The sequence below is a fragment of the Neomonachus schauinslandi genome, chromosome 5 (assembly GCF_002201575.2).
Source record: "Neomonachus schauinslandi chromosome 5, ASM220157v2, whole genome shotgun sequence".
In the NCBI taxonomy this organism is placed as follows: Eukaryota; Metazoa; Chordata; class Mammalia; order Carnivora; family Phocidae; genus Neomonachus; species Neomonachus schauinslandi.
The window spans coordinates 77,030,388-77,056,760 of NC_058407.1; the positions used below are offsets into that span (position 1 = coordinate 77,030,388).

The 26,373-nt window shown below is 33.3% G+C and overlaps 1 protein-coding gene across 1 annotated transcript in view; it reads left to right on the plus strand.

The window, feature by feature from the left end:
- The first annotated feature begins 222 nt into the window (after positions 1 to 222).
- ERGIC2 (ERGIC and golgi 2) overlaps positions 223 to 26,373 on the plus strand; it is a 28,811-nt gene continuing 2,660 nt past the window's right edge. The window contains 12 exon segments of the mRNA XM_021690764.2: positions 223 to 240; positions 242 to 329; positions 1,810 to 1,918; positions 3,991 to 4,037; positions 5,286 to 5,356; positions 10,992 to 11,032; positions 14,086 to 14,187; positions 14,905 to 15,000; positions 19,564 to 19,619; positions 20,715 to 20,813; positions 24,222 to 24,319; positions 25,593 to 25,755. Coding sequence (XP_021546439.1) covers positions 223 to 240; positions 242 to 329; positions 1,810 to 1,918; positions 3,991 to 4,037; positions 5,286 to 5,356; positions 10,992 to 11,032; positions 14,086 to 14,187; positions 14,905 to 15,000; positions 19,564 to 19,619; positions 20,715 to 20,813; positions 24,222 to 24,319; positions 25,593 to 25,755 — 988 coding nt within the window.

Sequence of the window (26,373 nt, forward strand, 5' to 3'; positions counted from 1 at the left end):
GCCTTTCATTAGTATGTTTTGTCAGAGTGGGATGGAGAAAGGAGAGGTGCGTTACAAGCATTAAGCTTTTTTCTCAAGGAGGAATGAAAATGTTAAGTTGTTCCAAGAACATTTGTCAGTTATCTAAAATTAAAAGAAACCTTTGTATCTTTTTTAGAGTATTCAGTTAGTCATTATTTATTCCTTAGCATGACTATATGAAAGAAGAAGGTTTTCCTGAAGATGAGGCGACTGAATCGGAAAAAAAACCTTAAGTTTGGTGAAAGAGCTGGATGCTTTTCCAAAGGTTCCTGAGAGCTATGTAGAGACGTCAGCCAGTGGGGGTACAGGTGAGTATCAGTTCCAGTTAAAACTCCTTCAAGTGCAGCTTCTTAGGGAGCCAGTCAACAACATACAGAAATGTAGTCATGAAGAAGAACTCATCAATGAATTGCACAATAACTTTGTGACTGGTCTGTCTTTATGTCACACTGTTTGCCCTAATTTTATTGTCATGTATATTTTCTTTGGCATCTAAACCCAGTGCAGTCTATGCATTTAGCAGCATTTATTAAAACATTGCTGAACAAATTAATCCAGTTTTACTGCTTTGGTGCTCTTGAGTTATGTATAATTGTATATAAATAGAATTGAACTTGGAAGAAGTTATTTAATGAACTTGAACTGCTTCAGTCCTATTTTGATTAAGAATAAATCAATTTAGATATTATAATAGAAATTCTTAGTTTCATATTACTGGAGAGAGGCAGCATGAGGTAGTAGTTAAGAGCTTAGACTCTGGAACCAGACCGTCTGGATTTAAATCCCACCTCTACCTCTTCCTAACTACTTGACCTTAAGAAAGTTACTTAATCCATCTATGCTTTAGTTTCTTCTTCCATGAAATGGGGATAATATCAATATTTACCTGGTAGGGTTACTCTAAAATTAAGTAAATTAATATTTAAAAAATGCTTAATGCAGTACCTGGTACAAAAAGAAGTGTTCATTAAATAAATATGAAATATATAAGAAAAATATGCGACTATGACAGTATTTACTATTATTTCTTTCCCCATGAAGAGCTAATAAAATATTTCACATAAGATTGACATTTCATTTGGTAAAATGTGTAGTTAAGTTGCTTGCTATTTCTAATCTGTGATTGTTTTTTTAATGAAAAAATGCAAGTTCTTCTTGCACAATCCATTTTAAGTATATTTTGTCACAGTATAAGATAGTTCTTTTCTTTTTGTCAGATATTTTCTTGCTTTTATAAATGAGGTGATATATTTAGGAGATTCCAAAGTAGATGAGAATTTTATTAGAGATTTGGAGATGTTATTTGAGTTTCTGGTACACAGATTGTCATGGCTTCTCAGGAGCTAAGAATTAGTCTAGTTTTTTTATAGATTGGCTACAGGTGTGGATGTGTTTTTAATTATGAGGAGACTGCTTTCAAATTTGTAGTGTAAGACTTATGCTTACTTTCATCATTTATCATATCTATGGCAGTGCTATATATAAGAAAGGAAAAATTTTGTGTCTTGTAAAATTTGGCAGATCTATTTAGTGAGATACCCTTAATATTGATGAGATAAAATGCTTCTCACTAGTAGAAATGTTTGTGTTCATGTTTGTGCTCATTAAATCTTCATTTTTGAGCTGTTTTAGAAAGAAATCTATAATGAACATTTTAAGAAAAACCTTTTATAGTATCCATTCATATGGCAATCATATAAGGGCTTTCTTTGCTAATTTTAATCTCACTTAAAATAGTTTCCTGTTTACTTTTTAAAAATAATTCTGGTTTTTTGTTTTGTTTCTCAGTTTCTCTAATAGCATTTACCACAATGGCTTTATTAACCATAATGGAATTTTCAGTATATCAAGATACATGGATGAAGTATGAATATGAAGTAGATAAGGATTTTTCTAGGTAACTTCTTTTTTCTTCTTGAAATATCTTTGGATTCAAATTGTTTTAAAGTTAACATATCCTTTTAAAAAATTTTTCTAACCTTTTATACTTGGTTTATTTTAGTTCTGAAGAAGTAGTCCTGAAAAATTTTCCTTAATTGCATGCATTAGGTGAAACATTTTAGAATCATTTCAATATTGGTTAAATTCTAAAAGAGAGATCTTCTTGATTAATATGCACTTGTATAAAAAGGTTAGGAGAACATAATATATATATATTTTTTTAGATGCTGAAATGGTAGAAATTGTTTAATGTTTTGAAACTGTTTACTCTGTAGATTTTGAAATATCTTACTTGTGTGTGCTGGAAAATAAAGTGTCTAAAGCTACATTGTATATGCTTATAACTAGATTTTTATAAATTTTATCTAAATACAGTTTTACTATAAATAACATCACTTTTAACCCTTTGAAAATATATACTTAATTTATTTGTATTTGGATTTTTTAATGATTGGAGATTACAGGTTTATAATGTTAAGATTGCACTAGGTGGGGGGGGGGTGTACTTTACTTCCCAATTTCAATTCCATTTCTGCCGTTTACTAGCTATGTGACTTTAGGGAAGTTACTAAATCTATGTTTGCATGTACTTCAGTCTCCTTTTTCATAAAATGGGGATAATAGTTATAGTATCTTCCTCATGGGGTTAATGAGAATTAAGTAAGTTAATATTGGTAAATTGCTATGTAACTTTGGGCAAATCACACAACTGACTTCTTTTGGGCCTCAGTTTCTTCATCTGTAATATGAGTATTATTCTGGATACTAGTAGTTTTCAAAGAATTTGTTGTTTTTAGCACCAATGAATCACTTGTTGCTTTTTTTCAAATGAAGTATTACATAGGTTACCTCATAAGCTAGTGGGGATGCCCAGAAGCCTGGCCACTTGTCCTCATTCTCTGGTTCCTACAGCATCTCCTAAGCCTAAACCCCACAGTTATTTGGAGTACAGTTTGAACTCTAGACAATTTTAAGATGACATGAAGCTCCAAAAATCTGTAGTTCCTATTGAAACCAGAGAAAAATTATTAGAGGGAAAAAGTTTTGATTGGAAGCACAAGATGGGACTGATATTGGTTATACTCATTCTGTTATTCATGGTGCTTAATTCTGGTATTTGAAAATTAATTTGATTTGAATTGATCCTTTGAAAATAAAGCATTGGCTGAGCCTTTTTAAAAGGCTACACAAAACTTTAAGCATCATAGGGGTTTTTTTTCCTGGCAGTTTGGTGCTTTTACCCTGAGCCACTCAGACTTAGTTTCCAATATGCCACTTCAGTGGTTATGGGATCTTCAACCAGGCATTTACTCTGCTCCGAACACCACTGGCTTATCTGCAAAATTGGAAAGCTATCTACTTTATATAGGTCCATGATAAGGAATAAAAAAGATAGGGTGCCTGGGTGGCTCAGTCAGTTAAGCGTCTGCCTTTGGCTTGGGTCATGATCTCAGGGTCCTGAGATAGAGCCCCTCATCTGGGCTCCCTGCTCAGTGGGGAGTCTGCTTCTTCCTCCGCCTCTCCCCCCTGCTTGTGGCTCTCTCTCTCTCTGGGTCTCAAATAAATAAAATCTTAAAAAAAAAAAAAAAAAGAATAAAAAAGGTAATAATTGTAGGGCATTAGGCATAATGCCTGATACGATATTTCTGATAAATAGAAAAGAAAGACTTGTAATTCCTAACCCTTGATTTTGAAAATTTTACGTTCTTCAAAGAATATTCTATATAGGGTTTATGTAAACAGGTAGACTTTTCTGAGTTGCTTGGAGTTATTGTTGAGTTACCATGATTAAATTAAAGGATACTGTGTTGAAAACTTGTGAAATCAGAAAGGCTTTTAGAATAATTGCAAAATATAGAATTTTTACTTTTAAAGTGCCTTTGTTTTGGCCGTAAGAAATGCTATCCAAGTTCTAATCAACATATTTTATTCTGTTTGAAATCCAAGTTTTCATAGATCAGTTGATTTATATTTCTCATGTTTTCTTGATTACTTGGTAGGTACTAACATTTCCTTTTTGTCTCCTAGCAAATTGAGAATCAATATAGATATTACTGTTGCTATGAAGTGTCAATGTAAGTACACCTTTAACTTGTTGAGTCCATGTATTGTTTATGGTTTAAAGAATTGTTAGTAAAAAGTAAGACCACTGGTGGTGTTTTAACTTTATTTTTTCCTTTATGGTATCTTAAAATGCTATGGTAATGTTATTTAATAATGCAAGTTGTTTTGCTCCCCAGCTTATATTCTTTAAATTTCTTTTCCATGAGGAGAAGAGATTTAACTTTCACATTAGTATAATTAAAAGAAAACTGGAGGAAATTTTCATGAGTCAGAGTTCTAATTTAGATGTATCATTTATTTCTTTCTTGTTTGGAGTTACCAGTTTTACACCCACCCATGCTCTACAACATATCCTGTTTCACTGTTTTGGTTTGTCACCCTTAACTTGCAGTCTTGCATATTAAAATATGGATCCAAGTCTTTTAACTAAATAATGTGTTACCCTTTTTTATTTTCTTCTCTGGCTTCCCTTGATTATACTGGTAGAAGTGGGAAAATGTTAATATGCTAGATAGATAATGTTTGAATCAGTATTGCTCTCAAAGATGAGGATATTTTTGCATGAAAGATATCTTTTAAATTACTGAAAATATCTCTTAAATTGAGATTAAAATTTTTTAAAGTATAAAATAGTTTAAGCAGATAATTTCTGGGAGATTTCATCTCAGAAAAATTTTAAATCTCTTTCCCTTTTCATTTATTTTTCCTTATGGTAGTGGTTTTAAGAGTAAAGAAACACTTTATATTTAAACTATGAGTTTGTTACTACTGAATATATCATATTTTTGCCTTATTTTAGATGTTTGAATACCATTAAAATTTTCGCCTTTTCAAAATAAACTTTTCCTATTTGTTGATTTGTTTAAAAAGTCATCAGTGGCTTTCTCTTAAAATTTCTTTTAATTTCTAAAAATTTTTGTATTTAATATTTTATTTGGCAGCCATTTAATTTAGTACTTGTGATTAGGTTCTTGACAGTTTTTGCAAAGCTCTGCAGTTGAGTGAAGTTTATGCTTTTTACCGTGAGATTCTGAGTCACCTTTTTTACTGAACAAGAACCAGAAAAAGTATTACTGATTTTTTGAATACTTTCCACCAAAACTGTATAATGCGACTGTTTTAACGTTTGAACAAATAATTGGTATAGGAAAGTGATTTTATGTATTGGAATTTTCTGTTAGTCATTTCAGTTTGTTAGTTTATGTAATATATAGTTTGGCTCCGAAAATAGAATGTAAACTTCTATTTTTTTTATGCAGATGTTGGAGCAGATGTATTGGATTTAGCAGAAACAATGGTTGCATCTGCAGATGGTCTAGTTTATGAACCAGTAAGTTTAATGGACATGTACTTTTAAATAATATGCTATGAGATGTTGTTTTCTTGAAGACAGTTTTGATATTTGCTTTTAGTTTTGTAGCTTTTAATATATATATATATGTGTGTGTGTGTGTGTGTATTTTTAATTTAAAAGTAACCCGTATTCTTTGTGAAGATTCCTAATACCAAAGCCTTGAGAATAACCATTGTTAGCATTTAGGATAAGCCTCTAAAGTCTGTTTTATAACCTTATTCATGTTTTATGTTTTTTGTTAATGCTTCCTGATAGTTTCCTTTTCTCTTATAGTTGCTATAATGATTAAACGTTCTTCTTTTCCTCCAATGATTCGGAAATTCTGTGTCCTATTTGTATTCTACTTTTAGCAAATTTAAGTCTTTAAAAATGTTTCAGCTGTATTCTCTTAACATAAGGAAGAATAAAGCAATATCTAAGAGGAGACATTTTCTATGCATTTACTTTTTTTTCTCTCCTTCAAACCTCCATTTCCCAAAGCTAGTGAAATTCTGACATTCTCCTATTGTTTTCATAGCACAAGTTGTGTATGATAGAACCAATTTGTCAGGAAACACCATCACATTACAGGGGCAAATATCACATGACAGGAGTAGGTGATAACAAGTCGTGATAACTAGCTCTAAAGAAGCTTTAGAGAATAAGGAAGGGAACTCCCAGCTACTTAGAGTTGCTCTCTGCTCAGCTGGCATTGTGGTACTTATGTTTACCCATGCATTCTTGAGTTCTTTTATCATTGACAGTTGTGAACCCTTCTTTAAGCAGATTGCAAAGTGAAGACTGAGGTGATGGAGGAGGATTAGAGATAGCTGAATGTGTCATAGGAAAAAAATAAAAGGAAGCCTTTAGGTCAGTTTTGATTATCACATTATTTTTAGCTTATAGCAATAAAATATATTTATGCCTTTTGATGCACACTTTTTAAGTAGAAATTTCTGAAGAGAAGGTAACTTTGTTATTGCCACTCTGAATCTCTTTGCTCCCTAACTCCTGTATTCCCACTCAAAAAATTGATTTCCCTGTAATTTTTATGAGGTTAGGTACCTTACAAATTCAGGTACCATGTTATCACATTTTAAACTATTATCTAGAAATTTCGATCTAGATAATTATTAGACATTTTAACATTTGCATTACATTTCATACTATTTTAAGAATAATTATTGAGTTTTAATTCTATGTTTTATTGCTTTTATTTTCTACCATTCTTTATTTTTTATCATTTTGTGGAAGGACTTTTTGAGACTTGTCAGTAAGAATATGTGGATATGTGGGTTATGTTTTATAGACTCTGGCATGACTGCCTATGTTCTGTTCTTCATACATGTAAGTTTGGCTCAGGATATAATTTGGCTTTATGGTGTTTTGCATTCAAAACTTTATAGACATTCCTTCATTGTCTTCTAATGCAATTATTTTTTCCTTCATAGGTAACATATTTATCTACTTGAATGCTTTTTTCTTTTGCTTTTCTTTTTTTTCTTTTTTTCTTTTTTTAAAGATTTTATTTATTTATTTGAAAGAGAGAGAATGAGAGAGAGAGCATGAGATGGGGGAGGGTCAGAGGGAGAAGCAGACTCCCCGCCGAGCAGGGAGCCCGATGTGGGACTCGATCCCGGGACTCCAGGATCATGACCTGAGCCGAAGGCAGTCGCTTAACCAACTGAGCCACCCAGGCGCCCTCTTTTGCTTTTATAATTCAAATATTTATCCCATATATCCAGGTTTGGATTACCTTGGGGTGTAGGGTTTTTTGGTTTTTGGTTTTTGTGTTTTTTTTTTGTATTTTGGTTTTGATCTTAATGATCTGAATTTTAAAGTGTTTTTTTTTTTTTTTTTTGCTTGTTTATTTGCTTTAAATTTGTTTAAAGCAATGTTTTTACCTCTGTTTTATTATTATTGTTATTTATTTTTTAGAGAGAGAATTAGGGGGAGGGGCAGAGGGAGAGAGAGAGAATCTTAAGCAGGCTCCCCAACTTGGGGTTCAGTCTCACTACCCTGAGATCATGACCTGAGCTGAAATCAAGAGTTGGATGCTTAACAAACTGAGCCACCGTGGCATCCCTTTACTGCTGCTTTTTAAAGTTCTTACCACATGACGTTGAATTTCATGGAGTGGTTCTCAGTATCCTTATCAATTCTTATTTTAGATGCATATTTCAAACTTCGCCTCTGAGTTCTGAGAGATTACCTTGATCCAGCAGGACCAATCTTCTTTTCAGTGCCTTCATTACAGTTTAAAATTCAGTGATTCTATTTTATATCTTTAATATATCACAGATCATTCCATTTTTTTGTCATTATGCTGTAAATTTTATTGACAAACAATTAGAAAAACAACATCTTTCTTCTTATTTCTAGGAATGGTATCATAGAGGAGAATTAGCCCTCATACCTGAGATTGATCACTTTTTTCAAGTTAATCTTTTTATATATTCATTTATTTATTGTTCATCCTTAGGATGAGATATAAGTGGCCTATTAAGTGATTGAGAGTTGACATAGACTTGAATTATGTCAGTTTTTATCTGACCACCCCCTTCTCCAACACACACACACTTTTTTTTTTTTTCAGGCCTAGATGAAAGGAGAAAAGGGTGTAAGTTTAGATATACTGTGCTTCTTTTAAGTCATATTAGAGCTTCAGGTGCTTTTTGAAAAGGAAGGGAGAAGTCAGTATTGGGTCCACGATGGCAGAATAGTTCACCAGGGCACTCCAAATTTCCTTTTCTGTGCTTGTTTTGACAGGCTACATTTCACTAAGCTAACTCCTCCTTTCTTTAGCCAGTGTGAGTCCTCATTAGCAGCCAGCCGTGGCAGTAGTCTCGCTTAATTTAGAACACTGTCCAGGTCACATGTAAGCTAGGAATAACACTGCTGTGGAATGTCCTCACCATGTGGTCTCTGGCACTTGATTGAACTCCTGAAAGTGCTCCTAGGGTGGGGACTGCCTCTTTCTCAGGTGTCTCTTTGCCTTAGCACCTGTTCCTCTCTTTCTCTGAGTTACGGATTTTCCTTGTTTCCTACATAGACTTCTCTGGACCATGAAATGAATTATGTGTTGCGCTCTTTTCTCAATTTAGTCTCCCTTGTATGCAGTCTTGCATAAATTCTTGAAAATTTCCGGCATGTTGATGCAATTTAAAATGATAATATAGGGGCGCCTGGGTGGCTCAGTCATTGGGCATCTGCCTTCGGCTCAGGTCATGATCCCAGGGTCCTGGGATCGAGCCCCGCATCGGGCTTCCTGCTCTCCCACTCCCTCTGCTTGTGTTCCCTTTCTTGCTGTGTCTCTGTCAAAAAAATAAATACAATCTTTAAAAAAAAAAAAAATAATATAGACTGTGTCTTCATTTTGTTTCTTTGAACACTGTGACAATTTGGTTATGAGGAAACTTAATCATCTTGAACTTCACCTCTAAAATTTACTTATTCTTTTTCTTTAGCATTCTCTCCATATTCTGAGTGTCTCCCATTCCTACTCTTTTTTTCCTGCACATTTGTTAAGTCCCTGGTTTTGTTTATATCTATTTTTCTGGAGAGCTTGTCTCTCTAGGTAGATTTTAAGCTCCTGAGAAGCATTAACTTTATTCTTTCTTCTGTGTGTCACAAAATGAAGTATAGTGCCTTGTTAGGTATTAGGCACTAAGGAATATGTTAGAATTATGTAATTGTAATAAGATTGTTGATTATTCCATTGTAAACAGTTTCTGCCATCTCTTCCAGTCATTTGTGGAACAGGAACGTTTTATTTAAATTTAACTGTCATATAATTAGAAGTTATGTCTTGACCAGACAGGAACTTAAAAATATTCAATTGTATACTTTTTATTAGTAATTTCTAAAATGTTCAACAATATTTCTGGTAAGTCTCCATTCCTTTGTCCTAATTTATATTAAAATATTAAGTAAGAGTTATTAATGTAAAATTGAGATATTTTTTACTTGTTTTTATGTTTTCAAACTTGCTGTCCTAATATGCACTCTGAATATTAAAAACTTAGCCCTAATAACTTTACTAGTTTCCAAATCATGATCATACAATATGCTGTGAGAGTTACTATTTTGCTGTTTACCATTATATTTCATTCCTATTTCTTTACTTAAAGAGAAGAATTTAAAAACTGTGTAAATGTGAGGAATCTGACAGAGCTGGGTTTGTATACTGACTCTTAAGGTTTTTGATGTTGGAAAAAGTTTTGAACCTATTGAGCTTCTTCCTCGTATAAAAAAGGCAAGAATGATAACAAACTCACAGGTTGTTCTGAAGGCTAAGTGAAATAAATTAAGTCGCAGAGTATCTAGCATGAAGTTGGCTACTCAGTAGTTCCTTTACCCCCATGCCGTATACTACACTATGCAGTTTTGGGAAGTCAAAGTAAGAATCCTATCCCTCACTGTCAAAAGTTTTATTTACAAGGTAACTGGGAAGCAATCGCATGCAGCCTCCTCTGTTCACTATGGTGTGTTTTACAGATGTTAGCATTTTCCTTGTGCGCTCTGGTGGAAAAAAGGTTGGGAAGCATGCTGTAGATAAGATCAGCAGGAGGAGTAATCAGAGATAATTTCACTGTAATCAGAAAGATGGGGGCAATTTAACCTGGAGGATATGGTATATAGGATTTAGATATACATGAGGGTCACAATTACAGGAGAGGACGTTTCCAGGTTGGTATAATTAAATTACCAAAGGCAGAGAGGTAGAACTGTTTAATGAAATGAGGGATTCTTCCACTTTTATTAAAGAACTGGGGATTTTGTAGAGAGAGAATAGTAGGTTAGGGCCTGATTATGGAAGGATAATTAAGATTGCTAAATTTAAAAAGTAGAATCGATATGCTTTGTTATGAATTGCCTTTATAAAAATCAAAAGTGATCTTTGTTATTGCAAACTTAAATTGTGGATATTGCCACAAACCATGAAAAGCTTGCATATTTTCTTCTGATTCTACAAGTCATCTCGTCTGACTGAATTGATGAAGCTAGTGCTTAGATAAATTTCTTGAATTACTCCTTATTGATTAGTACATTTGGGAATTACAGTGCCATTGTTTAGCTTGTTTCAAAAATTGTTGATTTTGGGGCGCCTGGCTGGCTCAGTTGGAAGAGCATGTGACTCTTGATCTTGGGGTCATGAGTGTGAGCCCCATGTGGGGTGTAGAGATTACTTAAATAAATAAAGCTTAAAAAAAAATGTTGATCTCATCTGGTATTTTTCCCGGCAAGAATATGGGCTTTCGATGCTTAGATGTTATAGTTGAGCTTTCTGTTTTTTTTTTTAAACTTTCATGCATGTATCATTTAAATGATCGCAAGCCCTAAAATACCATTTTGTATATAGACAGATTACCAGCTTGCAGTCATTTCTATAAATGTGGATAACTGTAACTGGAAAATATTTGTGATTAGTAAAATTTCCTTATATTGGTTTTGAGTTAGAATATTATATATTACATTTTTTAGCTTACTTACAGAAGATTAAATATAAATCATGAATACTTGTTTCTACCAACACTATAAATTTTCTTGCTTAAAGAAAAAATTTTAAAGTTATGATATAAAAGCCAAGAGAAATTGACCATGCTAGTGATTATGTTTTCCTTTATTTCAGGCAATATTTGATCTTTCACCACAGCAAAAAGAGTGGCAGAGGTAATAAGTTAACAAAGTATTGTGGTCCATAGAAATCTAGATCATGTTTTCTCTATTTTGTCTTTTGTGAATTATTCAAATTCACATATTTGATTAACATATTTAATCAAATCATATAGATTTGCTAATCATATGCTAATCATATAGATTAACATATTTCTTTGGTCAGTTTTTGGGATGAATTATTAGCAGACTATAGTAATTAATATAACCTTTACAATTTCAAAAACTATCAGATCTTAAGAAAGTCATGTATAATCTTTTCTCTGATGCACTTTGAATCATAAATATATCTTAGTTTTTATTTAAAATTTTATTAACTATTTAAAAATTTATAAAGCAATATCTGATCATTTATAAAGTTCAGTTTGAATAGAAAGGATATGAAGTAAAGGATATAAATTAAAAGTAAAAGCCTCTTCATCATTACTGTTAGTGCCACTGACTAGCAGTAATAACCAGAGTTAAATTTCTTGTGTCACCTTCTAGAAATTTTCTGTTCATTTATAATTTTCTGTATATTTGCATATTTGCTTATGTTAGTTTTTCCTAATACCAATAGGATCATTCTGTACATTTGTTCTAGAACTTACTTTTTTCCACTTAGCCTGGTATTTTGGATAGCTTCCCATTTCACTACATAGAGTATTCATTTTATGGATAAACTATGGTTGATTAAGTTAGATCCTTATCAATGGGCATTTAGATTGTTGGCAGGATTCTAATATTAAAAAGATTCTAATATTAGAAACAATGCTCAATGAAAATTCTTGAACATAATTCCTTACATACTGGTGTGAATGTGTGTGTGTGTGTGTATGTGTGTGTGTATGTATGGTTTCTAGAAATGGAACTTCTCTTTCAGAGGATATTTAACATTTTGATAAGTTCTTATTACAAAGAAAAATTTGTAACTATGTGAGGTGATGGTTGTTAACTTATTGTGATAATCATTTTGCAATATATACATATGTCAAATCATATGTTGTACACTTTAAACTTACACAGTATATGTCTATTGTATCTCAATAAAACTGGGAAAAGAGACGTTTTGAAAGATGCCAAAATGTCTTCATTTGTACTCCAAAACTATATGAGAGTACTTGTTTCTATACAACCTCACCAACAGTGGGTATAACCAGACTTATTGTTGCCAATTCTGTGGGTGAAAAATGGTATTACACTTGTTTAATTAGCATTTCCTTATGAATCAGTTGCATATCTTTGTGGATTTTTTTCCCCGTTTGTATTTCTTTTGAAACTGCTTATTCGTGCCATATGCCCATTTTGCTTGGTTGTTGGGTTTTTTTAAAAAATAATTTTAAGTAATCCTTTGTATATTAAAGAGAGTAGTCCTTTGTTATAAGTGGTTCCCCCACCCTTGCTCCCATATACTGCTTTTTTTTCTTTTCGGTTTCCAGGCTATGTCTTGGTGCTTACAAAGGCTTTACTTAAGATTATTGCAAAAAAAATTTTTTCACCCATTTTTTTTTTTTCCCTTTCTAGTCCCTAAGTACCTTTCAAAGGCCTTTCTCTTTTAATTTCCAGTTTCACCATTTGGGGAGATTTTTAAATTAAGGTTGAAATCAAATGTAGTTAAACAAAAGAACTGAATATTAGGTGTCTCTGGGCTTCTAGAGCTTAGACTAGAAAGCCATCCAGAGATGAAATACATTACTTTAATACAGAAATATTAAAGTGAGAAGCCTCCTTTCATCTGGAATTTTATTCAGTGTCCAAGACTAGTAGTAAGTGGGAGCAGAGATTATGTTTTTACTATTAAAATAATGGCTGTTTTCCATCATAGAGTTTTTCTTACATATCTTCATATATGGAATATAAGCTTGGATATTGGTATATTTGAGGCAGAAGTTATACACATACACACACACACACAGTTTGCTGTCATCAACCTCTTTTCCCACTACCCAGCACTAAAACTGGACTCTGGAAATACAAGACACACAACAAATAGAAACATATAATTTCTGCTAGCATTAGATCCAAATATTTTAAGTCTTTAGATGTGTAAATCTGAAGATGCTGATATTCTTTTTAAAAAGTATAGGTAGAGGGACACCTGGGTGGCTCAGTCGGTTAAGCGTCTGCCTTCAGCTCAGGTCATGATCCCAGGGTCCTGGGATCGAGTCCCGCATCGGGCTCCCCGCAGAGCGGGGAGCCTGCTTCTCCCTCTGCCTCTGCCTCTCTCTCTCTCTCATGAATAAATAAATAAAAAATCTTTAAAAAAAAAAATAAATAAATAAAAAGTATAGGTAGAGTATAATATTTTGTTTAGAATGGTCTTGTCATAGAATAATGTTTAGATTTCTTGGTAAAGGAGACACCAGGTGATATTAAATGGCACGATGGCCTATTTTGTAATGAGGATTAAATGCTTGTGGTATGGGTTTATACCCCAGTAATCTCCCACTTAAGTCCACCAAATCTATTGTACTTGTCTTATTCTTTGTATCTATAACACTTTTTCAATACCTGATAAAAAGTAAGAATTTTGTCATAGCTGCATGCATGCATGAAAGATGAGTTTAGATACCCAGGTGAGCAGAAACTCCTTCTTAGTGACTCTGCACATCCATTATCAGTGCAATCAGACATGTTATGGACCTCAGCTGTTAAACCTTTAGCCACCCTACCTCACTTTTTCTTCTTTTAAGGAAATGACCAAAGAAAACTTGGTACTTTATTTTAGAATCAAGACCTATAATAATAAATGTATGGGTTAATAAGTCAGCTAACCATTGTTAGTTTTAAAGAAGTGTTGGCTTTCGGGGTGCCTGGGTGGCTCAGTCATTGGGCATCTGCCTTTGGCTCAGGTCATGGTCCCCAGGTCCTGGGATTGAGCCCCACATCGGGCTCCCTGCTCAGCAGGAAGCCTGCTTCTCCCTCTCCCACTCCCCCTGCTTGTGTTCCCTCTCTCTCTGTGTCTCTCTCTGCCAAATAAATAAATAAAATCTTAAAAAAAAAAAAAAAGTGTTGGCTTTCTTGTGTACCTTACTGTATTTCTAACTATTGCTTATTTATGTTGTATTTAGAATGCTGCAGCTGATTCAGAGTAGACTGCAAGAAGAACATTCACTTCAAGATGTGATATTTAAAAGTGCTTTTAAGAGTGCATCAACAGCCCTTCCACCAAGGTGAGATGTAATTTTTAAATGTACGTCTATTTATTATGAATTTACTATGACATAGTTTTAGTATTGGTTTATTCTCTAATCTCATATTTCTTAGAGAAAATGTAATCATTCTGTATGATGAAGATTTCTTTTTACTCTTAAATTTATAGCCTGTGATATTGATCAGGATTATCACAAATAATATTATTTTCATTTAATTTCCTCTTATGTGTGTATGGTAAATTCCATATAAAATTATGTTAGGTTTTAAGAACAAATTAATTACATTTGTCATTATTTTATAAGGATGTATAAATTTTGGTTAGGAATTTTGTGTTTTTATTTCACTTTTTTTCTCTTTTATAGGTTAGAGTAGGTGATATTTAGAAATCCTGTAATCACGAAAATGATCATTTAAATTTAAAACTATACAGAGGTTTTACATTTGCTTAAGAAGAAACTGTCATTGTCCTTCCCTCATTCTTACTTCCATCTTCCCCTGACCCCTAAAGTGCCAGAAACAGATGACAAAATATGTTTTTATTGGATGAATTCCTTTAAACTTTCCACTCTCATTGGCCTTAATCCTATGGTTAGATATGAAGAACCATGGAATTTTAGACTGGTGTAAATATATTTCTAGCAATGTTTTTTTTCCCCCTTCTACAAAATTTTCCCACCACAGAATGGTGACTGTCGAGTGTGCTGTCAATAATCCTTCCTCTCATGTTGTAACAGGGAAGATGATTCCTCACAGCCTCCAGATGCTTGCAGGATTCATGGTCATCTCTATGTCAATAAAGTAGCAGGGAATTTTCACATAACTGTGGGCAAGTATGTTCTTTTCCCTTACTGAAAATACTTTAGACAAGTTGGCAGCTTGGTTTAAAAGTAAATTCTTTGCTAATCAAATAATATGTAATTACTAAAGGGCTGCTTAAAGTGTTGTGTATCTATATTTTTGATGTTTTGAGATTTGTGTTCAGGGCTTTGATCTCAGGATGGAGAAGACGGTTAACTGCTTCAAAACAAAAGGAAAACAGTTATGTTATAGTTTATAAATAAAGTAAATGAGCTGTAGGTAGATATGAATGAAAACCTACTTGCCAAGTTTTAATAGCCAGGAAGCTCTTACCTAGACATTTCATTAATTTGTTCATGTTGTGGATGGTATTAGATTTTTATTTTGTTTTTCCTTTTGATAATCATCACCAAAATGTAAACACTGGCTAATTTGAGACAAGTATTTTGATGTAGTTAGAAATTAGTAGTGCCAGGATGCCTGGGTGGCTCAGTTGGTTGGGCGTCTGCCTTTGGCTCAGGTCATGGTCCTGGAATCCTATGATCGGGGTCCCACATCAGGCTCTCTGCTCGGCAGGGAGCCTGCTTCTCGCTCTGACCCTCCCCCTTCTCATGGTATCTCTCTCATTCTCTCTCTCTCTCAAATAAATTAAAAAAAAAAAAAAAAAGAAATTTGTAGTGCCTGAGATAAAGTAGGTAAAAGTTAAGGAAAAATATCAGACCACCTACCCTCATGAGCAACACCCAGCAGAGAAATTGTCATAGGATATAAACACTTGGTAAATTTCTGAATAAATAAATAGATTCTCTGACCTCTCCCTTTCTCCCTGCTTCCCTTATTCCCTTCCTTTCTTCCATCCATCTAGAGTTGCAGAGCTAAACAATTCTTCATTGTAAAAGGCATTTTTTGAGAACTTGTCTATGGCATGTACTATGCCAGATACTAAAGATGAAATGGTGAAAAAAAGAAAAAGCGTTTTTGCCTTTATGGTGCTGACATTCTGTGAGAGAATCCAAACTTTGAACAGTGAATTACACTAATAATTATTTAATTATAGTTGTATAGGAGAAGTATGGCCAATAAGAAACTATATAATAGGGTACCTGACTTACCCTGCACATCAGCAGAGGCTTCATTGAGGAAAACCTTTGAACACTAGTGAATGATTAGGAATTTTATATAGAGAGGAGAAAGGGCATCCAGGCTGAGGGAAAGGCCATAAAGCAGGAAAAAGCATTGCTGGAGATTTTTTTTGTTATATATAGAAATAAATAGCTTAAGTCTTTTATGCAAAATTATTCAGTGTTTACAGTGATCAGATCAAACATTTGTTTTTGTTGTCCCATTCTTCTTAACATTCGTGTTTTGTTTTCTTGCTATTGCCAGGATCAATTCTATAGCTTAGAATTTCTTGGTATCATGCAACTATAGATAATAGTTGGCTCAAAGAAATTTAGAAGATTTTATTGCATTTGTGGATACAAACAATATCCCACTCCCAAACTAAAAGAGGGAAACTTCGACTAATATTTCATGAGCCTCTATATTATGGCCTTTATTCCCAGTTTCACTTCTCTCTCCATGTGATAACTCATGCCATGAATGAGAGAGGCCAGATGGAAAAATATTTGGTTTGTATCTTATCCTTATCATCTCTGGGATATCTTGTAAACCCACTCCTAATTTTTGGTATTATGTTTACCAAGTTCAGTATTGATCATTTTGAAGATCTCATGTTACCTCTAAGATACAATATCACCCTCAACTGTAATATAAAGAAGAAATAAAAACACGACTTGTAATAATAATATGTATTTCAATAATCAAATGTTTGAACGGGAGTACCTTAAGTAAGGTAATGGAGTAGGCAGACACTTGCCACATACACGTAGAATCAGTAGGTATAAATCAATTACATTTGCTGAATGAAACAGATGTATTGGCCGTTCAAATATCATGAATGGTATTTCTGTTGATTCTGAAATAGGGAACAACTCTTTGTGATACTGCAAACCAAAAAAAGTATAATATTCCCCCCATTTCCTAGGAAAATTTAGTATATATTGAAACTACAACAAAGTACTTTGTGTAGCTGAATGGAGTTAAGTTCTAGACGCAGATCATTATTCATAGGTTTTTCACCTACATGAATGCCACTTAGAGTGGCATTTTTGTGTGTGAGAGCGTCACTCTGTTGCGGGATGCCTTGCTTCCCTAGCTGCTGTCTGCTAAATGCTGATTGTGACTCCTTCCCAGTGATTGTCACAACCCAAAATGCCTCCTCCCAGCCCTCTAGTTTTCAAAACAATCTTTCCTTTACTGAAAATCACATGGGACAATGTATCATAACACATGAAAAATATATGAAATTCAGATTTCAGTGTCCAAAAATAAAGTTTTACTGGAACAGTCATGTGTATTTGTTTACATGTGGCTCCTTGTGCACTACAATACCAGGATTTGAGCAATTGTGACAGACACTGGGTATGACTCATCACTTTGTGCTGCTACTTGGTGCCCTACAAGTTAGAACAAATTATAACAGTTACAGCTGGACAGCATTACAAATGCCTTGTGTATTGCTGTACCACAACATTTGATTTCTTGTATTACTCTGTCAGAAAAGAAAAAGAAATACAGGTTTCCAATGTACTCTTAAGGCACAGTGGAGTGTGGATTATTTTATCAAATTTGACTTCAGAACATCATGTTTATTATGCAGGGACACCATAGCTGTGCTGAAAGGATATAGGAGATGTAAATGTCACCAGACTAAGCACTCATCACAACATTACTAGCTCTCAGGAAATTAAAAAATTTAAAAGGGAATATCTAAGCACAGGCAGAATTTCTTTGTAAAAATAAAAAATGAAACTGAGACTGTAGCCGAAGTAGGTTGACACGTGACTCACTGGTTAGCTGAGGAAGGAAAGCCACTTAGCGGCAGCTTGATGAGATTGTGTGTGTTTGCACCGACCAAAGAAATGCATCCAGGGAAAATAAATTTGCTTTGGAGAATTAGCTTTTTGGTGAGAAAAGTGCCCTGGCAGCTGAGGACAGTGAAAGCATTGTCCAATAGTCAGTTAAAAGCCTGGCAGGTGATAGTGGGTTCCCTTAGCTCTTGCTGAGTGAGCAGACGTTACCAATACTGCTTATTGTTTTTGTCTTTTTTTTTTTTTGAGGAGTCAGTGGTGAGTTTGAAGTGATCAGATAGCCTGCGTGGAACAACTACAGACAAAAGTATTTTTAAAGAAATTGAGAGAACATCAGTGTGTTGCTGGTGGTAAATAGGTATGAAGCAAAAAAAGGCTTATGTGGATAAATTTTCAAGACTTGTGAAAATGTAAGGTGTTTGAAGCCTGTGGTTATCCATTAGTATCATCGGCAGTACTTCACAGAAAATATTTGGATCTGTCATATTATTGATAATGTTGATGGTGAAGTTCATTTGCTCTCATGGACTTAAGCATTGTCATTTCCACAAACTTCTGTCAGAAAGAAAAGCTAAATATTCCAACTTGCCCTACTACACGACAGCTTGACAGCTTAGCAGTGGTCCAGTTTTTTTTTTTTTGTGCCTTTTTTTTTGAGCTAAGGGCTGAGATGGAAATTTTTCTGAATAAGAAAACTGTCATCTGTTTTTATTGAACACTGAATAGTTTTGGAAGTTAAGTTTTGTGCAGACTGGATCATGTTTCTTAATGAATTTAGCCAAAAATTGTAAGAAAAACAGCGTTAATATATGAAACTTAAATTGTGGTAAGGTTATTTCAGTGATAAGTAATGTCAAATGATTTTAAGTGGTTCTTCTTGCTTTCCATGCTGGGACAGCCTGACTGTCAAAAGTTAAAACAAGAAGCAAGATCTCCATTCTTACATTTGTATGTATTTTCCAACCTCAAACTATAGTTCCTGAAGTGTTTTATGACCTTGATGCAGGTGCAAAGGAAATTTCCACACTTCAAAATGTATTTAACTGTGCGCTTGAGGAAATTCTGCCTTAAATTGCAAGTGATCAATCTGTGTTATATAACGACACACCAAAAGGAAATACCAAGGGGAGAACCTCCTAGAGTTCTATCCAAGTAACGAATATACTCAGTTAAAAGATATGCCCCTGGATTAATATTTTCAAAGATAAAATATGTAAAATTTCATTCTAGATCTTCATAACGGATAAATCTTTGTGATCAATTTTGAAAATAGGGAACACTGACTCTAAACCCTAGTTAAGGAAAATGTTATCTCCCAGCAAAAATACCTGAACTACAAAAAAAGTACTCAGTTATTACTCTTATATTTTGAATGTCATTAAGTTTGTGAAAATGTTTCTCTCTTCTTATGTAACTAACTGCATAATATCTTCAGTTTTGCATCTTGACCCACAAAGCCTAAAATAACTTCACAGAAACCGTTTGGCAGCCCCCAGTTTAATGCATGGCTGAGATGAGTAGACTTACCTACTTAGATCATAGGACAAGTATGTTTTTATTTTATATTAAGACAGTTATATAACTTAGGAAAGATCCTCTTTCAGGTTTTAATTAGTTATATGTTTAAGTATTAGTACTCTAATCTTTTTTTCCTCTTTTCAGGGCCATTCCACATCCCCGAGGTCATGCACATTTGGCAGCACTTGTCAACCATGACTGTAAGCAGTTTCTGAAATTTTTTCCATGAAGATGTCATTGAAAAAAGTGTTGTGTGTGGGTTTTTTTGTTTTGTTTTGAGTGCAGATGTAAGGTAGGGTTTTCAAAGTGGGCTGTTGTCAAAATGGATATCCAAAGGAGAAAATAAATGAATAAATATATTGACTCTAGTCCATTTTCTCTTATCTTTAAACTACCTGTCTATTTATTCATAGCTCAGAAGTTGGTAGGGTTAGGGAGCAGAGCCTTGGTGTGCTTTATATCACTTTGTACACATTTCTGCTAATTTTTATGGATAATGAAGAGCATATATTTGAAGTTTATTTCAATATGTAATTGTACATCGGGACACATGCATACATATAAAATATACCTGTTAGTTTTGTGTAATCATTGTCATAAAACTTAGTTTTTAAAGTCTTCTTTAGAGGATGCCTGGGTGGCTTAGTCAGTTAAGCATCTGCCTTCGGCTCAGGTCATGATCCTGGGGTCCTGGGATCGAGCCCCATATTGGGCTCCCTGCTCAGCCTCAGCGGGGAGTCTGCTTCTCCCTCTCCCACTCCCCCTGCTTGTATTCTCTCGCTCTTTCTCAAATAAGTAAAATCTTAAAAAAAAATATAAAGTCTTCTTTAGAGAACAAAAACAAGTAGTAAATTCCATAAAAAAAATCAGTTTGTCATGTTTAGCAATGGTTTGCATTAAAAATATATCTGATCAGTTTCATTATTTGGCTCATGGACATCATTCCAGTTCTAACAGTCCTATTACTAAAAAATGATTTGGACAAGGAAGGACATTATTATTATTATTATATTTTTGGTTATCAGGATTAGATGTACTATTTTGTAGAAGTTAATTTGTATGTAATTATACAATTTGAGATATAGCATTTTGTTAGAATGTACTTACTGTTATACATTTAATTCCACATATTATATGCATTTTTCTCAAAATAATGTAGTTTTAAATACTATAGTATACTTACAGATTTGAGATCTTTTCATTTGAGATTAGATAAGAATGTGAACCAATAAGTAACATGTAGTTTTGAATAATTTAATTTCTGTACTTAATTTGTTTTATTTTATTCCTCTTAGCTTACAACTTTTCTCACAGAATAGATCATTTGTCTTTCGGAGAGCTTGTTCCAGGAATTATTAATCCTTTGGATGGAACTGAAAAAATTGCTGTAGATCGTAAGTATTTAATAATTACTGTGGGAATTTGCATGCAGGCAATTACCTTTATAACTTTAATACTAACAAATTTTTAATAATCCTCTTATGACAAATAGGTAAATCTTTAAGTAGATTAACTGGTTGATAATTTTATGTGGAAATGTATGTAGAGAGAATTTCCTACTTGTGGATAAAATTTATATGTTAAAAAATGAGCCATAAGAACAAAAGAAATTAGAGTAAGAAGTAAGCAGGAAAAAAAAAAACCCAAAAAATAAGTAAGCAGGAAACAGAATTTAAAAGCTCTCTAAATAAATGAAAAGTAAATATGTTAATAGGGCTTACCTGCTTTTCCATATGCATTAAAGAAAGAATAAGAACTAAAAGTTTCAACATTATAAGAAGAATTGTTTGTATAGGTTTAAAGTTCTAAAATGCATATTTACCAGTTTAGAAACCTCTTTGGGGAATTTTACAAACATCAGAAACCTAGAGTTAGTTATTCTAGAATAGCTTAGTTATTAACACAGTCAGAAGTAGTACATTATAGCATAGATACCTTCTATTACTTTTTAACCTTCCATTCCATTTAAAATTTAGGTTTATCCAAATATGGATGGATTATTTTCTTAATTTTATAACAAGGAATCTATCTTGTATTTCTTGAAGGTTTTTGGTTGCCTTTCCTCTACTGAAATAGTCCTACTGTGTGACATGCCCCACCTATATGACCTTTTAAGGACATGTAAAGCTTCCTGTGCTACTAGGAATTCTAGCCTTTGCAAAACTGTAATTAAGGATTTCATTTTTTATTAGCTAAAATAGATTTATTAATATTCTTTTCAGTATTTTACTCTTTTATCATAATGTTGTAGTCAGATACATCAAAGATGTTTTACTTGGAATACTGAGTTACATTCCTAAGTATTTTATGTTTGTATGGGTCACTTAAGGAAACTTGAGTATACTAAATTTGGAAATTCTGAGAATCATAAGCTTTATTCAGTATATAATCTCATCTTTATGTGTAGTTCCTTGTATACAGATATACAGTAGATGTTACTTAGGAGATGATCATTTGAAAACATGTTGGTTAATACTTTGTTTCAAGATGCTAAAATGACTTTAAATTTTTGTACAGAAACAATTCTAAATATAAACATATTAATTTTCAAAAGGCTGTTTTTGAGTTTACTTGTTCCTAAATTCACAAAGACTAAGTTACGTTATAAAATGTCACCAGTGTCAGTAGGTTATTCAAAGTTTTAAAGCAGGTGTACTCTTCTCCTTACTACTATATGTTTTATTGGGCTTCTTTTTCCAAAAAGAAAAAAGAAAATCCGCATTACAAATCTGTTGTGTCAGGTAACCACTCCCTCCCTGATGCTCCCCAGAAGTTTTGAGGGGATTACTTAGTACTTAGATCTTGAATGCTGTACCAATTCGGACAGACCCACACCTTTGGAACAATTTGTGGCTTGCAACAAAATTTCATTCAACAGCATCCACTTCCCCTCCCTACCCCACCCCCCCAGCTTTCCCCGACCTGGCCATTAAATCATCTCACAAATTTATGGCTTTTCCTTGAATTAACATTGACCAAAAGGCCTTCAGTAGTTCTCTGGCCACAGCGTAAATGTTTTCTAGTTTTTCGTTTCATGTGTCTTTGACCCTTTTGGTTATTACCCATTGCGCTTCACTCCTCACATGTGGTGAGATTCCCTTTGTCCATCATGTTTCCCCCCCAAATGATTATCCCACCCATGTGTACAGCATAGGTTATTGCCTTGCCACTCTCAGTTTCATCTTTTGTTCATTAATATTTAAGACTTAAACACCTTTTTCTCCTAGCACTTCCAGCTCACTCTCTGTTTATGACACAATAGTTTATTTGTAAAACACCTCAAAACTAAGCATAGATAGAGCAGTTCACCTTACATCAAAGAATGACCCAAAGGATGAAACTGAAGACCCTCTACAATTAAAAGCCATCTATTGGTGGTAGACAAAGTTGACACTTTTCTGCCCTAATATTATCTGTGGCAATAGTAGGCTATTCAGTTGAAACTAATAATAGAAGAACTAGTCAAATACTGTTCATATTTTTGAAAGTTATATTGGTACAAGTGGTAGGTGAAATAAGTGCTAAAGTTGAAACAGGTTTTGTTTTATTTTGTTAGAAACTTGTTTAATGTTAGTATTTGAAGACACCATTACACTTAACCTCTCCCTCCTATCTTGTTTACCCTTCCCTCCCCTATTCTGAATTACACTAAGATAAGAGAAATTGGATTGATGGAAATAAAAATTCACTAAGGTTGAGCAAAAGAAGATAGACACACAAAAGTACATTCTATGTACTTCCATTTATATAAAATTCTAGAATAGGCAGAACTAATCTGTGATGATAGAAGGTAGATTAATCGTTGGCCTAGGGTTGGAGATAGAGAGGATTGACTGCAAAGGGGTATGGAGGAACTTTTTGAGGTGGTGAAAATGTTTTATATTTTGACTGTGGTGGTGATCGTGTGGGCGAATACAATTGTCAAAATTTATCAGACCATATATTTAAGGTTGGTGTATTTTATTCCTGTACACAGTTTCCATAGATAGTTATGTGGTGTGAGGTACATCTGTTTTCATGTCAAATGTAATGAGGCCCTATTACTTACCTAATTCTAACTACAGATAGATATATCTAATTCTAAATTTTATATAGACCTAGAAAATTAACATGTTCTAGAATATAGACCTAGAAAATTAACATTTAAGCTGTGGCCAGAGAACTACTGAACATTAACAGGTGAACTGTTACCTGTTTAAGGTTAATTAATAATTGGTAATATACTGATATTTATGACTTATATTAAACCTAAAAATGCCTGAAGACTGTAAATAGGATCCTTTGAATTATGTAGTAACCTCAGACCATAAGTGAGTAGGTTTGTTGTCTTCCTCCTGTCGTATCAATTCTTTGTATATATCTGAAGGCTGGCTAATTCAGTTTTGGTTTATTTGTATATCTTAAGATATTAGTAGAAAATGAAAATGTCCTGTGGTGATTATACTATTATAACTTTATTCTTACTAATTTCTGTACTATAAAGAAATGCTACTTTTATTTTTCACATTTTTGATAAAAGGATGATAATGTCATAAAGGACATCTAATGACTAGTTCATTTTTTTATCATCTTCTAATAGATGTGTATATGTGACATTTTATGCTTATTGAGAGCTTGTTTACCAAGTATGAGTATATTGCTTTCATTGATCTTTTAAGTTTGTTGTTGTTAAACACTAATAAGTAGCATTAAATTTCAAGTTAAGTGTATTTAACAGAAGGAAGGTGTATTTGGCAGTAGTATTGTTGCTATTGGATTGATGAAAAAAAAAAAAAACAAACCACATTTTGTTTTTGTTTTAGACAACCAGATGTTCCAATATTTTATTACAGTTGTGCCAACAAAACTACATACATATAAAATTTCAGCAGACACCCATCAGTTTTCTGTGACAGAAAGGGTAAGTTGAATCCAACTGATAAAATGATATATATATATATATATATTTTAGCATTTTATAGTCCTGCTACAAAATAAGGTTAGAGTTGGTACCCTACCCCATTTAAAATTGGTGGAAGTTTTGAAATGCATTAACATTTTAATGAATAAAAATGGGTATTAGTATGCTTTAGAGCAAGAAAAGAAGTAGATTTTAAAAATCTAGAATGCCTTCCATGCAGTTTAAACAAAATATTAAACTATGATAGTATTAATGACTTTATTCTTAATAATTTTGTAATGTTTTCTCTTGTATTGATATAATTAGTTCTTATCTGCCAGTGGACTCTCTGATTTCTGTATTAGTTTTTAATTAGTGTACCTACCCTGGGGCATGCATGGTTCTTGTGGCTCAGATAGCAGACTTAGAGGGCGTGCCTTCCTACTGAGTTGGTGCTTTTTATTCATCTAAGAGGACAAACGTTCTGCAGTCTCAGGGTGGAGGGGCCTTATAAGTAAATATTATGAGGAGCAGAGTTTTGGAATTGGACAATTTAACAGACTTCTCATATATTCTGGGGTCATGTTTTCTTATTATTGTTTAAGAATGGTGAATATTCAAATATTAATATCCAGAAGAGTTCCAAGGTTTGCAGACTTGATTTTTGAAGTGTAAACAGGATGGAATGAAATAGAGCATTTTCTTGCTCAGTGAACACACTATGGTAGGTTTATGATTTTAGTTGCATTCCTTTCAAGAGAAAACTTCTTTTAAAAACTAAACCAGTAGCTTAAATTTTGATCTTTCAAATGAGGGCATTCTCTTTTCTTCTTGTATTTCATACAGTTTAAATAAAATGACAACAGAAAGTGAAATTGTTTCTAAATCTGATAATTTAAATGACAAGAAATATAATTATTTTGTAAATTCTTAGCAAAGAATTGTTACAAAAAGTATGTCAAAATATGAACCTGGCTTTTATGGATTTGGTCAGTGAAGATGCCATATAGTTATTAAGCTCTTGAGCTCAGTAGAACACTTGTATGTAAAGTGACCTTTTTGTGAGAAAATAGGAAAGTGACTCTGCTCTTTTGATTTCCTTAGAAGCTAATCACACAAAGAATACCGAATAACTTGATGGTCTCTGAAGAGCTTAGTCTACTAGGACAATTCATAAAGAGATTGGATATCCTTCTCGTACAGTTGGGCTGTAGGGCTTCATATGGACTGTGCAAGTAACCAGATGATGTGAATCCCATTTTTCTCCTTCTCCTGTCTCTCCCCTTTCTTTTAGGAACGTGTCATTAACCATGCTGCAGGCAGCCATGGAGTCTCTGGGATATTTATGAAATATGATCTCAGTTCTCTTATGGTAACAGTTACTGAGGAGCATATGCCTTTCTGGCAGTTTTTTGTAAGACTCTGTGGTATTGTTGGAGGAATCTTTTCAACAACAGGTTAAGATTCATTCCTTTTTCGTCTAATTTTTAGAAGTGTTATACTGAAATTAAGGTGCTTTTACTTAGAAGAAGCAAGAAATATATACATTCCCATGTTTTGATATTTAAAAAATTTTTTTCTGTAAGATTTAATTCCAAACCTCCAAAATTATATTGATTAAGCATTAAACATAGTTAAGTTTACTGCATTCAGTGATTTAAGGGGGATTACTTAGTGAGCTAGAGAGATCCTCGAATGAATCCAAGTTCTGCCATTTACATGGTGGTAGCCTTGTAATATAGGACATGTACCTTTTCTGAAATTGTTTTCTCATCTATAAAAATGGGAATAATAATATCTAACTTATAAGTGTGTTATAGGATCAGATGAGAAAATGCCTAGAAATAGTAGACACTTGAATGTAAATTTTCTTTTTCATTTAAGGTATTTTTAACTGTACAGTATGTAAAATCACGTCTTGTACTTTGAACCATGTAATATGTGCAACCAGAATTTTCAATCAATGCTGCTTTTATGATTTGGGGCTTTTTTTGTCCTGAGCTTATGAGATTATCTCAAAGATAATATACGGAATCGTAATCATGAAAATCTGAGCATTAAGTACAATAGATAAA